Consider the following 13,716-nt stretch of genomic DNA (forward strand, 5'->3'; position numbering starts at 1 on the left):
GATGGACAGGTCTGGACAGCATTACAGCACTTGTTTCATTTCAGACCCCTGGCTGGGGGCAGGGGGTGGGGTGAGCATGTGCTGAGCCCAATTTCACAGCTGACTGCACCTGTTCTAGCCCTACTTTTGAAGTTCGTGAATGACTATCTGGTAGGTGCCTCCCACAGGTATCTCCTGCAATCCACTTGCATAAAGGAACAACTTCTGAGCTTTGGTGATGGGCGTGAGGTCACTTCCTCTGTGCTTGTTGGTGGACTTAGTGGCCTATGTCGTCCTCAGCTCACTGGACAGGGCACAGCCTGTACCAGAACCCAGCAGGCTCACCTCAAAGGCAGCTGCCCTCCTTGAGGGCCTTTAGTCCTGACATGGGGGCTGCCCTGAGGCCTCTCCAGAGGCTGACCCTGACCTCTGTGACACGGACACGAGTGCCTATGCTTTCTGCACCGGAGTGAAAAATAAATGATTTTATTGCAGGTCCAAAGACACATATTAACAAGGGTGTGATGTGGCAAATCTCTGGCTTCTGAAGCAGGGAAGGCACGGTGCGGGGGGGCGGAACTGGTTGCTCATTATACTAGTACGGCTGCCATAAAACCAGACAATTTTTTTGAAAAGTGAAAAATGACAGTAGCAAAATCATGAAGTTACACTGGAGCCAAAGCCAGTGATGTAGCCAAGTGAGAAGGAAGCATCCAGACAGGTTAGCAGATAGGTTAATTCCATACAGTTCGGAAAGGAGAGGCGTGTACCTTCCATTCCGCCATGCTGTGTGCACAGCCGGCCAGGATCGCGTTCCTTCCTGCTTCCCCAAGCCCCTGGGCATCCCCCAAGACCCACAGAGTTTGGCACTGTTCTGAGGCTGCCTCGCCGACACCCTGTGTGCTTAGGAGCCAGTGGATGAGGAGCAGCGCTGCAGGAGCAGCGTGTGGCAGCTGTCGCACACACGCACGGGCTTGGGGTAGGAGGGCAGTGCTAGCTCGTTGCTGGAACACGTGTTGCAGAAGATGTGGCCGCAGTTACGGCAGTGGTGCTGCAGGACAGAGAGACCATCATGGTGTGCTGTGCTCCCCCATCCATACACCCACTTTGTTCTTACAGCCTTTGGAGGAGGGATTTTAAAACCTAAGGCAGACTTGCAGATGTGTCAGTTTGGAAGGGGTCCTTGCAGACCTTTGTTTCTACAATCCTGTGCCTCTGTGCCTCTAAGGTCTGCAGAGTGGTGGTGGAGGGGCATGCGCTTGTATGAATCAGGCTCTTTTCCTTCAGAATGTGTTTACTGGAGTTGGGGGCCCTGGTTCAGTCCCTGCAATCCCTGTACCCTGTGGTGGGACCCCAGGTTTCTTTAGCCAGCCAGCCCCTCCTGATGGGTGTCTTACTTTGTGAAGAACTGCCTAAGCCTTGGGCAGAACGCCAAGACCAGGATCCATGTAGAAATCTGTCATTTCTGCCAACAGCCCAACCCCATCATGCTAGACAATGAACCTCTGCCAGGCCGCTCACAGGTGGGGATGGAGAGGCCCTAGTGTCCAGCAGGCCTTGTGGAAAAGCAGGATTTCAACGGTAGCCTCGGGAAGGCTGTTTCTACCTCTGGACCTACTGCAAGGCACTAAGGTTTGGGAGTTGTACTTTTCCACAGAGAGGCCATTAGCCGGGACCGGTGAGCATGCGCACCTGTGTAGTAGTGGATGGGGTACTGTGGGCTGTAGAGGTTTCCAGTTTTGCTTGGCATCTATATCCTGCCCCTATCATGCCCAACTGGTCACTCAAAGCCCTGTCAACCCTGGACCAAAGGTATAGGACCTTCTGTTCCTGGAGCCTGAGGGCAGGCTGTACACTGGCAGAGGCAGACTTACCAGGGCACTGGCCCTGCCCAGATGCCAGTGAGCTTTTGGTGCCACTTGGGGGCCTGTCTGGAGACTCGCTGCTCACCGGTTCTCTAGAGATTGTTTTTGCCTCACTTTGCCAGATGTTGGTCCTGTTGCTTAAAATGAATTTTCAATGATCTGCTCACCTAGACTAGCTCTGGGCATGAGCTGGGAAACCATCTCCGTGGGCCAGCAGACCAGCAAGTATGATCACAGTGCGGTGGCCCCTGTGGGACTGGGGGTGGGAGGGGAGCCCCACCTGTGTGAGCCAATGGAGGGCCACCCCACGTACCTTTCTTCGGGAAATGGAGAACTCCTTTTCACACTGCTTACAGTGCGTTGCTTCATCGTCTTTCAGCCAAGTATGGCCCTGGGGGAGGAAAGACCACCACAGAATCCCAGTTTACAGCCTGGCTCCTGATGGACCTTTGCCCAATGTCAGTGGCCTACCGCTTCTCTAATAGCACCTTTTGAGGGACAGCCACTTTACGCTAGATAGGGCCTCCTAGGGCCTCCCTGCCCTGACCACAGTTCACGTGCTGCAGACCGTCTGCCCTCTGGCCCTGGCTTCCCGGCCTGCAGCCAGATCCCCCAGCTTCCCGGGAACCTGAGCCTTCCCCAACCCCCTTTCAATAAATGCCCTTCGGCTGAGGTAACAAGAGTCAGGATCTGATGCCTGCAACCGGATCCTGGCTGAGACATTCTCCAGTGTCCCCCTGCTGAACTGGCAGGAGGGAGAGGGGCCAGACTGGTCAGCCAGACCAGGTCTGTGATGGCAGTCCCTGCTGAGACAGAAGGCAACGTGCCATGGGATGGGAGGCCCTTCTCCACATGCTGAGCCCCCGACCCTCAGAGCGAGGCGGGGAGGCAGGAGTCTCCATTCTACAGAGGCAGCCGCCACTCTGAAAGCTCTTTCTAAAGGACAACCAGGAGGTATGATTTGTTCAGCTTCAGGGACTGAGCTTTCAAAGGGGCCAAAGACCTGAGAAACTTTTCTGGCTCCTTAGCCTCTGGTGGATGTCACTTTCTTGGTGACAGAGTGACCCTAAGAGCTGTAGCGTGACCACGCCCAACAGCTCCTTCCTCGAGTGCTGCTGTCACTGTTGGACATTCCAGCAGTTTTTCAGAAAAGCAGCTCACAGCGATCTCCCCTAAGGCGCTGCCTACCTGCAAGGGCGGGGAAGGTGCATGATGTTAAGTCAGGGCTGCCGTAAGCTGCCGTGACAGTTTGCCTCTGCCCTGTGTGCACTAGGGTCTCCATCCAGCAGAGGCCACAAACTCCTGTCCCAGGTGGGCGGTCCCTTCTCTGAACTGTCCCTGTCCCGACCCTAGTGGGCCAGCCTGGTGCCCGTACCTAGTCACCTGGTCCCCACGTTCCAGCTCTCCGTAGGTGGGTGCATCATCCTGCCCTCCCCAAGGTGGTCCAGAAACACGGCCCAGCTCAGGGCTTGAATGGTCCCCAGAAATAGGGTGGCCTCCGGCCCCTCACTTGCAGGGAGAGGTCTCACGCTCCCTATTCAACAATCCCTGGATCTCTCTGCCACTTTGTGCTTCCTCCATTTGGGCACCTGTGTGGCAGGCCTGGGGTGGAACTACGGCTGACAGCTGAGGAGCCCGGATCCAGACCAGGGTTCTGGGCCCGCCGCTCAGCAGCACCACCTCTCACCAGGTCACCTGGCTCTGAGCGGCACTTTCTGCTCTGTGAACAAGTGCTAACCGCCACTGAAGCCTCAGCTGCACACGCTCACCTGACTTGTGGCAAAACCCAAGAGCACATGGGGCGTTCGCACTAGCTGACCAACAGCTGCTCTTGGGCAGAGATTCTTATGCTAATAACATCAACAATCCAGTACCTTCAGTGCCTTATTTACTTCTTTGATGTCTTCCATCTTCAGCTTTGACCTTGAAGAAAAAAAAAGGCAAAAATCATTTAGGAGCAGTGAGAGGCTCTCAACAGCGACTGTCTGGCTTCGGGAGGGAGACAGGGCTTATTGAGAGAGCTGTCCCATAACGTGAGTCATTCTGGAACACTCTTTCTACCTTTTCATCATCCCAGAGCCACCTCTTGAGGTTGGCTCACGTCTGCCATGCTCCGAGGTTGAGCCTGTGGACTGAACATGGCCCAAGAACAGACTGTTGATCCTGTAAGCTTTCAGAAGACTTGGAAATAGTTGCAGCCATTTAAAGATTGAGGATACGGGTGCCTGGGGGGCTCAGTTAAGCATCTGACTCTTGGTTTTGGCTTGGGTCACCATCTCACAGCTTTGTGAGTTCGTGCCCTGCATCGGGCTCTGCGCTGCAGTGCAGACTCTCTCTCTCCGTCTGCCCCTCCCCCACTTGGGGTGTCTCTTTCTCTCTCAAAATAAATAAACTTAAAAAATAAAAAGATAATGTCCTAGAAGTCCAGTTTCCTGGCTTCTCTGGGCAACCATTCCTGCATACGGCATGTGCTGGAGTGGGGCTGTGTGTGCTCCCCTCAGGAACCAGAATCTGCAGGGCTCTCTGGGCCCTTTTCCTGCTGCCTGCTCCTTTTACAACAGTCCTGCTCAGAGGACATGGTCTTTTGTCCTTGCTCCATTCTTGTTAGGGTAAGAATAATTCGTTAGTTGTCCACATAAACGACCGACTGAACATGGTCTAAACTGGCAGGATTAAACCAGATAAAATGAAACTGTAAGAAGTTGTAATTGTGGGCGGGTGGGGCAGGGGGGATGGTCTGAGCCCTTGAAAGCTGAGATTAGCCTAAACTGTCATTGGATTAACCTAATCCAAGTGTCAAAGTGGCCGGGCTCTGAGACCCGAGCTAGTCTTCTGGGGGAGGATTAGGAAACTGAGCATCAGGTCCCTTAGAAAAAGACGTTCCCTCCTGCCCTGACCAGCTTAGGAACAGGCCTGCAGACTGACAGCACCAGCAGCTGCCTGGGTGGAGAGACCTGGGGACACCAGGTGGAGAGGGCAGCCTGATCGTGCAAGCACTTCCCTGGGAAATAAGCTTGGGAAGGACCCAGACTTTGGTGACATAAAGAAACCAGGCAGCTGTGTCTGGCTGGTGGAGGGATCTGAAGGGAGTCTTCTCTGGTGTCACCTGGTGACATGAAGAAGGAGGGAGGGAAGGAGGGAAGAAGCACAAAGGTTCCCTGGGGAACTCCTGCCTGTGTCACGTGTCCTGACACAGCAACCCCCACGCAGCCCAACTGAGGGATGTCCTGTTCGGTGTGCATACTACTTCAGTGTTTCTAGTTTCTTCTCCTGGTCACCCTCCTCTCTGGACCTTTTCTGGTCAGGGTTTTATTCAGCATGGAGCCTGAGCCCAGGCTGTGCTGGCCATGACAGCCCTTCTCTCTCTGGTCACCATGCTTATGGCAGGCACCAGAACAGGACTCTGGTGGGGGTGGCAAGTCAACCTGGAGTCCCTGTGGGAGCCATTCTGCCCTGATGTGGGCCAGAGCCCCTCGTGGTGGAAGCAACAGACAGGACGGCAGAGGTAGGAAGGAGAGACAGTTCTGATGGCTTTTTCTGCTTCAGACAGTTTGAGTTGGATTTCTGTCCCTCTGAAACCAAGAGTCCTGACTCAGAAGGAGAAAAAGCTCCCCCATGGCTTTGAAAATTCAGTAATAGGGGCACCTGGGTGGCTCAGTCAGTTAAGTGTCCGACTTTGGCTCAGGTCTCACGGTTTGTGGGTTGGAGCCTGGAGCCTGCTTCGAATTCTGTGTCTCTCTCTGCCCCTCCCCTGCTCATGCCCTATCTCTTTCAAGAAATATTAAAAAAACAACAACAATAATTGCACAGGTGGACATATTCTAGTATCGGCTGTGACCTATCAGACTGTCCAGAGCAACCTGGCAGGACTGGGACATCGGGAAGGAGAGCTGTCCAGTTACAGGACAGACAGAAGCACCAACATCGGCACTCCTGCAGCAGCAGCCAGCAGGGCAGACAGAAAAGACTGGTGGGTGTGAGTATCCAGAAAGGCTAGAGGTGACCGCACTTTGGCTAGGGCAGGCTGGAACCCTCAAACCACAGTATCCACTCTGGTCTGACTGCAGGCCCAGCAAGCAGCCCGCCCCCCACCCATCTGGTTCACCCATCTGGGGTTTCTTAACGCGTTAAACCAGCATTGCGTCCTTGAGGCCTGACCTCCACCTGGCAGGCCTCCTTCCCAGCCCTCCCTTCCACGACAACACAATTTGGTTCAGGGCCCGGTGGGCAGGCTGGTGTGACTCCAGGGGGCGGCGCAGGGGGCAGGTGAGGGGGACTGGGGTCTTACTGGCTGAGGTGCAGCCCCATTTCCTGGAGGGCCTGTTCCTGCTCCTCGCAAACCTTCTGCAACTCCGCCTTCTCATCCTGGAGCTCCCGCAGCTCCTAAAACGAACCGACCAGATGCCTGATACGCTGACAGTCTTTTTCTTTCTTTCTTTCTTTTTTTTTAAAAAGGTTTAGCGATCACAGGGGCACCTGGGTGGCTCAGTCGGTTGGGCGTCCAACTTCGGCTCAGGTCATGATCTCGTGGTTCGTGAGTTCGAGCCCTGCATCGGGCTCCATGCTGACAGCTCGGAGCCTGGAGCCTGCTTTGGAAGCTGTGACTCCCCCTCTCTCTGTCCCCACCCTTGCTCATGCTCATGCTCTGTCTCTCAAAAATTATTAAAAAATTAAAAAAAAAAAAGGCTTAGCGATCACAGCAACAAGAAGGGCAGAATGCTTTTCAAGCGCAAAAAGCAGTTTTGTTGTATGAACCGCACTCCAGACGGAGTTACTTCGTGGGTTACTTCTCACCAGCCTGTTTCTCCAGAATGGGCAACTGCAAGGTGAATGCTACAGGGGTGGCCCTGCGGTGGGGACAGTGACATGGAGCAGGAAACAGCTCCATTCAAACAGTCCTCCTCCCAGGGCAAACAAGGCTCTGCCCATCTGAGTTGCTATTAAAGGACTGTTTAAACAGAGAATTACCTCCAAAAATACACAGGTGAAACTTCTATAGAACTGTAGGTCACTTGCCCAGGGAAGGCTTGTCTGGATGGTGTTTTTTGGAAAGGGCTGGTCGTGAGTGAGTGAACAAGGCTGATGAAGGCCCAGATTGGGATCTCATTCTCGTGCATGTGGGGAGAGCAGCTCACACAGTGACAACCATCGCAACCTGAGAACAGGGCACCTTGACACAGGCTGGCGAGGGCCAGGACAGAAGACCCAGGACAGTGCGGTTCAGGGCTTAGGCCTAAGTGGTGGGCACTTCCCTCCCAGCCACCCCAGAGCCTGCTGTCACAGGCACACGGCACAGGGCACCCTGCTGATGTCAGATACATTTTGTTTCTTGTGTGTGTATGTAAGTGCGGGTGGGAGGTGGGGAGGGCAAGCGATTCAAATCTTACACCAAAGTAGTTGGGAGTGGAATAAAGGAGGCACGATGCAGAACTTTCTGGGAGTCCTCTTCTGCCCTCCATTTCTTCTCCTCCCTTTTCCAAGCCTGAGAGGCTCATGAGGAACTTCTCCCCTCCCCAGGGGTCCTCCCCACCCCTGGCCTAGTGGGCTCCCCAGCAAGGGGCTCTAGACACTTTTCAACAGAAACCAAAGTGCCTTTGTTGGCTCATTCAGATTGTGCAGCAGGACCCATTACCACGTTCAGCACAACGAGATCCGGGTCTGGGAGCTGCCCCAGCCTCAAGGACCCTCCGCCAGGGCAGGTGTGGTGCGGAAGGCATGCCAGTCCCACCAGGAGAGGCTGCAGTAGCCAGGGACACCCCCTAGCAGGCTGCAGCTGCTCCCACCAGCATTGTGGGGACCTCCAGCCTTTGCGGGAGATGCCTGGCAATTTTATCATCGGGGAAGACTTGTAGACTGCCTGGGTTCCCTGGGAGATCTAGTTCTGCAACCAGACAGAGATGCCATTCTGGCACCCCAACATCTCTCTCCCTGAAGCTTTCCATAGGATCCAGGCCTCACCTTCACCAGAGGACCGAGGTGACTCCAGGCAGAGACTGGTTCGGTTGGCTTCCCAGGGGTGGCCCAGACCCAGAAAGTTCTGGGGAACCAGGATACCTGACCCTAGGCCGAGCCCTTCTGGGGTGGAGGTGTGGCACTTGGTGGAAGATGTTCATGCTTACTGTTTCCTCTCTTGCAAGCCCGCCACCCATTCTCACACAGTAGCTGGTGACGGTCTTAAAATGAAGTGGGCCATGTACCTCCCCCACCCCCTCCATGCCCCCAACAGCTTCTTACCGTGCTCAAGATAAGATCCAAATCCCTTCGTGCAGCTCTGGGGGCCCGAGATCGGTCTGCCCACCTGAGGCCTCAGCTCCAGTGCTTCCTTCTTCCGCTCGCCACACCTCAGCCTCATGGCCCTTCTTTCTGCTCCTTGACCATGACAGACCCTCACACTTCCTGCTGTCTGCCTGAGAGGTTCTTAGCTTGGACCTGTGCATCGCTGTCCCTTGCTGTCATTCAGATCTGCCCGTCACTCTTCCCAGACCACCCCTGCCCACAGCAGGGAATGTTCTGTTCACAGCACTCATCCCTGAGTGTCTGGTGTGTGCACCGGCTGCCCAGAGGAGCAGCTCCATGGGCACCAGCTCTGGCTCTGTGGTTGCAGTTTCCCGAGACACTGGTAGCTCTTTTTCTCCCAAGGATGGCTGCCTTACTTTTCTTTTTTTTTAGTTAGTTTGTTTGTTTATTTATTTACTTAGAGAGTGAGTGAGTGAGCAGGGGAGGGGCAGAGAAAGGGAAAGAGAGAATCCCAAGCAGGCTCCATGCTGTCAGCACACAGCATGATGTGGGGCTCCAACTCATGAACTGCGAGATCGTGACCTGAGTTGAGATCAAGAGTCCAACACTCAACCGAGCCACCCAGGCACCCCTGCCTTACCTTTTTTAATCCTTCCACTTGCTGTAGCTCTGCTCGGAGCAGAGAGGAAGTGTCTTTCTCCTGCTGTAATTCTCGTTGAAGAGCCTGTCTTTGCTCTTTTTCTGATTTCAGCTCTTTCTCTAGACTTGAGCTGTTTTCCCAAAGTGAACTGGAGTTAGTCTCAGTGGGAGATTTGCACGGAAACTGCACAATCGCCAACCCAATTCACCACACAGGGAACGGGGAATTGGAATTGGCATTGTCACATGCGTATCTAAACCCGTCACTGGAGCAGGGCTGCCTGCCCCTCCACAGGGGACACCGGGACCCCTCAAGGGGAAGAAGGGCAGGTGCACACTTGACTGCATGTGAGCCGAAAGAAAGCAAAAGGGCCTGGGGACACTTAGGGCTGCACCTGTGGGATCCCCTACTGAGGCAAGACCTGGGGCGTGGGGGGTTGCAACACGAGTTCTGCTTTTTCCAACCCAGAGCCAGCTCCCACTGGAGGACACTGGGGGTGGGGGCAGGAGAAAGCTACTGGACCCCCCCACCCCCTGCTGCTCACCAGCCAAGTGGCCCTGGGACGTTCCTGAACCCCCGAACCAGCTCTCTCATTTGTGAAACACAGACATCTGTCACTCAACACTGGGCTTTACACGCACGCTCAAACCCTCATTCCAGCCTCGCAGGAGATGAGGGTTAAACTTCGAAGAGGCCACGGCCCGCCCCCCCCCCGCCCCCCACCGGGCCGCCCGCCTACCACTGCTCATGCAACTGTGAGAGCTGCTGCTGCAAAGCACACGTCCGGCCGCCCAGCTCCTGCTGCAGCCGGTGGCTCCGCTCCTCGGCCCCCTGCCTGGCCCTTTCAGACTGCCGTAACCTGCACCGAAGGAAGCACATCTGCATAAGGAAAGGAGCCACCCTCGCCACCGAAGGTATCGTGTTTTCCTGTTCTCGTGGCTTTCGTTGTAAATATGCACACAGTAAGATTGACTCATGCGTGTGCCCAATTCCCAGAGTTTTTAGCACACGGATAGACCCATGGAACCACCATGGTGATCAAGAGACAGAGCAGTTCTGTCACCTGAAGGCTCCCTTCCCACCCCTGACCCCTGATCAGCTCTGATACCATTGACTTTTTCTTTTCCAGAGTGTCCTATAAGTGGAATCATACTTTATATAAATAACGTTTTAAGCCTGGCTTCTTTCTCTCAGCTTAGTATCGCTGAAATCAAGTTTGTGGATCAGTGGCTCATTCCTTCCTCTGCCTGAGTACTATTTCACTGTACAGGGTACCAGTTTGTTCTTACTTCATTCGATGAAACACCTCTAACTCACTTCTAGTTTTGACAATAATGAATAGACCTGCTACAAACATTTGTGTATGGGCTTTTGTGAGGACATTAGTTTCCATTTCTCTTGGGCTGATACCCAGGAATGGGATTGTTGGGTCAGATGGAAGAGTAAGGTTAGCTTTATTTTAAGACACTGTTTTCCAATGTGGCTGTACCATTTGGCATCCCCACCGGTCATGTAGGAGAGTTCTAGTTGCTCTGTAGCCCCGTCAGCACTCGGTATTGTCATTAAAAAGATATTTAGCTGTTCTAACAGGTGTGTAGTAGCATCTCACTGTGATTTTAACATGTACTTCCCTGGGGGTGCCTGGGTGGCTCAGCTGGTTGAGTGTCTGCCTTGGCTCAGGTCCTCATCTTGCGGTTTGTGAGTTCGAACCCCCAGAGGGCTCACTGCTGTTAGCACAAAAGCCCACCTTTGTCCCCCCCCTCTCTCTGCCCCTCCCCTGCTTGCACTCTTTCAAAAATGAATATTTAAAACAAAACATAACAAAACATGTACCTCCTTGATGGCTACTGACACTGAACATCTTTTTGTGTGCTTATTTGCCATCCCTATGTCCTCTTTGGCGAAGTGTCCGTTCAAGTCTTTTGTCCATTTTTCAACTGGGTTGTCTGTTGAGTTTTGAGAGTTCTTTATATATTCTGGAGACAGAATATATAACTTTGTCAGTTAAGTGATTTGCAAGTTTTCTGTCAATCTCTAGCTGGTCTTTTTATTCTCTTAACCATGTCTTTCATAGCACAAAGGTTTTACCTTTTGATAAAGTCCAACTTATCAAGTTTTTCCTCCCATGGACACCATGCTTTTCAAAAGTATTACTTTTTTTAAGTTTTTATTTATTTATTTTGACAGAGAGAGAGAGCAAGAGAGAGCAGGCTGAGAGAGAGAATCCCAAGCAGGCTCTGCAGTGCCAGCGCAGGGCCTGGCATGGGACTCGAACTCATGAACTGTGAAATTATGACCTGAGCCGAAATCAAGAGTTGGACACTCAACTGACTGAGCCACCCAGGGGCGCTGGATCCCATGCTTTTATGTCATGTCTAAGATCTCTTTGCCTAATCCAAGATCACAAAGATTTTCTCCTAGGTTTTCTTCCAGAGGTTGTAAGTTTTAAGTTTTCCATTTAGACTTATGATCCATTTCCAGCTAATTTTTGTAGAAGATAGGAAGTATACAACCAAGGTCCATTTTTTTTGCTTATGCATGTCCGATTGTCCCAGTATCATTTATTGAAAAGATTTTCCTTTCTCCCTTGAACTGCCTTTGCACCTCTGTAAGAAAATCAGTTGCCATATTCGTTGGGGTCTGCTTTCAGGCTCTATTCTGACCCATTACAGACTGATGTTTAAGTGTGTCGGTGACAAGGAGCTCACTGTATGGGTCTGACTCCTGAGAAGACAATGTGATACAGTCACCCAGAGATTGATTAAGGGAATACACACTTAGGCAAGGATGGGAATCCAGCCCCCTTGCTCAGCAAGACTAAGCAATCCCAAAGGACTTTCATCCCAAGTTGTCTGACCTTTTGAGAGAGACTCTGAGTAAGTTCCTGGGCCTGGGGAATGTCCAGCACCTTCTAGGGAGTATCTGCCACAGGGAGTGATTACCTTTCTTCCATCTGTTTCATGCTGGACATAACCTGGTTGGTTTTTTCTTCAAAAGATGTGATGGCTTCATTCTTCTGCTGTAAACAGCTCTCTGCATTCTGCAAAGGCAAGGAAGAGGGGTCACACTCTGCCTCTCTCTCACTGCTGTGCCCGCTCAGGGTTAAGAGAGGGTTTGATGATTCAATCTGTACTTTCACAACATTTCTAGGAGCATTTCACTAATTGCTGGTCTTTCCCATAGCACTGGAAGACAAACTGGACTGAGGCTCCCAGCTTTATCCACACAAAGAAAGGCCAAAAAGGAAGTAATAAGCTTTTTGTTTCCCTCTATGAAAGGTCCATGCTCCTTTTTAAAAAAGAACTTCAGAGTGAGATCTGACAGTGTTGCAGAGCTGTTCCTACATACCAAGCACACCTACGAGTTCATCAGGCCCTTGCAGGTTCTTGTGGCCGGCTGGTCAGCCCCAGTTCCCTAAGCACAGAGGGAGGCTGGCACAGATGTGCGATACAGCAGATTTACACCCACAACTGTGTGACTTCTGAATCCAGGCATGTACCACGGGGCCCAGGCGGGGGGGGGGGGGCAGGCAAAAAGCACTGTGTCCCTGTGTGTCTATAACAGACACTTTTAAAATAAAAGGATACGGAAAGGCTGATGACAGAAGGAAGTCCTAATAAGTTCCTAATATAATATAGACTGTATTCTTGGACCTTAATATAATACAGTTAGACATTAACAACAAAAGAATGGCTAAAAATGCCTCATATCTTAGAAACTAAACTACATAGCATATCACTAAAAAGCTGTTGAGCTAAAAATGTAAACCAGAGGACTAATTAAGAAATACTGAGAGGTAGGGGCGCCTGGGTGGCTCAGTTGGTTAATTGTCCGACTCCTGATTTTGGCCCAGGTCATTATCTCATAGTTCGTAAGTTTGAGCCCTGCATCAGGCTCTGGGTTGACAGCCTGGAGCCTGCTGGGGATTCTCTCTCTCCCTCTCTCTCTGCCCCTCCCCTACTTGTGCTTTCTCTTTCAAAAATAAATAAACTTAAAAAAAAAAAAAAGAAATATTTAGAGGTAAAAGCCAGTGAAAACACTATGCAATATTGTATGGTATTGAAGATGCACTGAGTGGAAGACGTATCCTAATTTTACACACCACTAAGCAAGAAAAAACAGCTACTTAGAACATGTGCCATTGACTGTAAGATGCATGTAGGTTTCAGAGAGGCTGAGCTGTGAATAAATGTGCTTCTTAGGTGATATACTTTTGTCAAAATTTGAGGGCCACAGCTAAAGCAGTAGTTGTGTAGGTCATTTTTAACTTCAAATAACATCTTTTTTATTTATTTTTATTTTTTAAAGCAAACTACCCCCAGCATGGGGCTTGAACTCACAACCTTGAGATCAAAAGTCACATGCTCTACTGACTGAGCCAGCCAGCTGCCCCCAAATAAATTTTTTTATGAAATAAAAAAAAAGATAAAACAGATGAGCTAAGCGTGCATTTCAGAAGATGAAAATAAATTACCGAGCAAACGCAAAGAAATCAGAAAGAATATAATAAAGGGGTACCTGGGTGACTCAGTCAGTTAAGCATCTGACTCTTGATTTTGGCTCAGGGCATGATCTCATGGTTGTGAGATTGAGCCCCCAGCGCAGAGCCTGCTTGGGATTCTGTGTCTCTCTGCCCCCTCCCCTGCTCAGGCCCGTTCTTTCTTTCTTTCTTCTTTTTTTAATGTTTATGTTTGAGAGAGACAGAGCATGAGTGGGGGAGGAGCAGAGAAAGAGAGAGACACAGAATCTGAAGCAGGCTTCAGGCTCTGAGCTGTTAGTACAGAGCCCGATGTGGGGCTCGAACTCACAGATCATGACGTGGGCCAAAGTTGTACGCTTAACCGACTGAGCCACCCAGGTGCCCCTGTTTCAAAATAAACTTATAATAAACTTATAATAATGTATAATAAGCTTAACAAACTTATAAAAAAAAAGAAAACCTTAAAAAAAGAATATAATAAAAGGAAGGGTGGAAATCAATGAAACATGGAACAA

General features: G+C 51.3%; 1 protein-coding gene across 2 annotated transcripts in view; it reads right to left on the reverse strand.

The window, feature by feature from the left end:
* Nucleotides 1-449: 449 nt before the first annotated feature.
* The window catches only part of RUFY1 (RUN and FYVE domain containing 1), a 59,786-nt gene continuing 46,519 nt past the window's right edge, over nucleotides 450-13,716 (reverse strand). The window contains exons 12-18 of one of the 2 annotated variants that reach the window (XM_030316159.1): nucleotides 11,664-11,761; nucleotides 9,461-9,580; nucleotides 8,722-8,851; nucleotides 6,133-6,227; nucleotides 3,719-3,767; nucleotides 2,158-2,235; nucleotides 450-1,030 (exon numbers count right to left, since the gene is read on the reverse strand). In XM_030316159.1, the coding sequence (XP_030172019.1) occupies nucleotides 884-1,030; nucleotides 2,158-2,235; nucleotides 3,719-3,767; nucleotides 6,133-6,227; nucleotides 8,722-8,851; nucleotides 9,461-9,580; nucleotides 11,664-11,761 (717 nt within the window). In that variant the 3' untranslated portion in view covers nucleotides 450-883. The remainder of the gene's footprint in view (nucleotides 1,031-2,157; nucleotides 2,236-3,718; nucleotides 3,768-6,132; nucleotides 6,228-8,721; nucleotides 8,852-9,460; nucleotides 9,581-11,663; nucleotides 11,762-13,716) is intronic. The other variant, XM_030316167.1, reaches the window with a different exon arrangement.

The sequence above is a fragment of the Lynx canadensis genome, chromosome A1 (assembly GCF_007474595.2).
Source record: "Lynx canadensis isolate LIC74 chromosome A1, mLynCan4.pri.v2, whole genome shotgun sequence".
NCBI classification, from domain to species: domain Eukaryota; kingdom Metazoa; phylum Chordata; class Mammalia; order Carnivora; family Felidae; genus Lynx; species Lynx canadensis.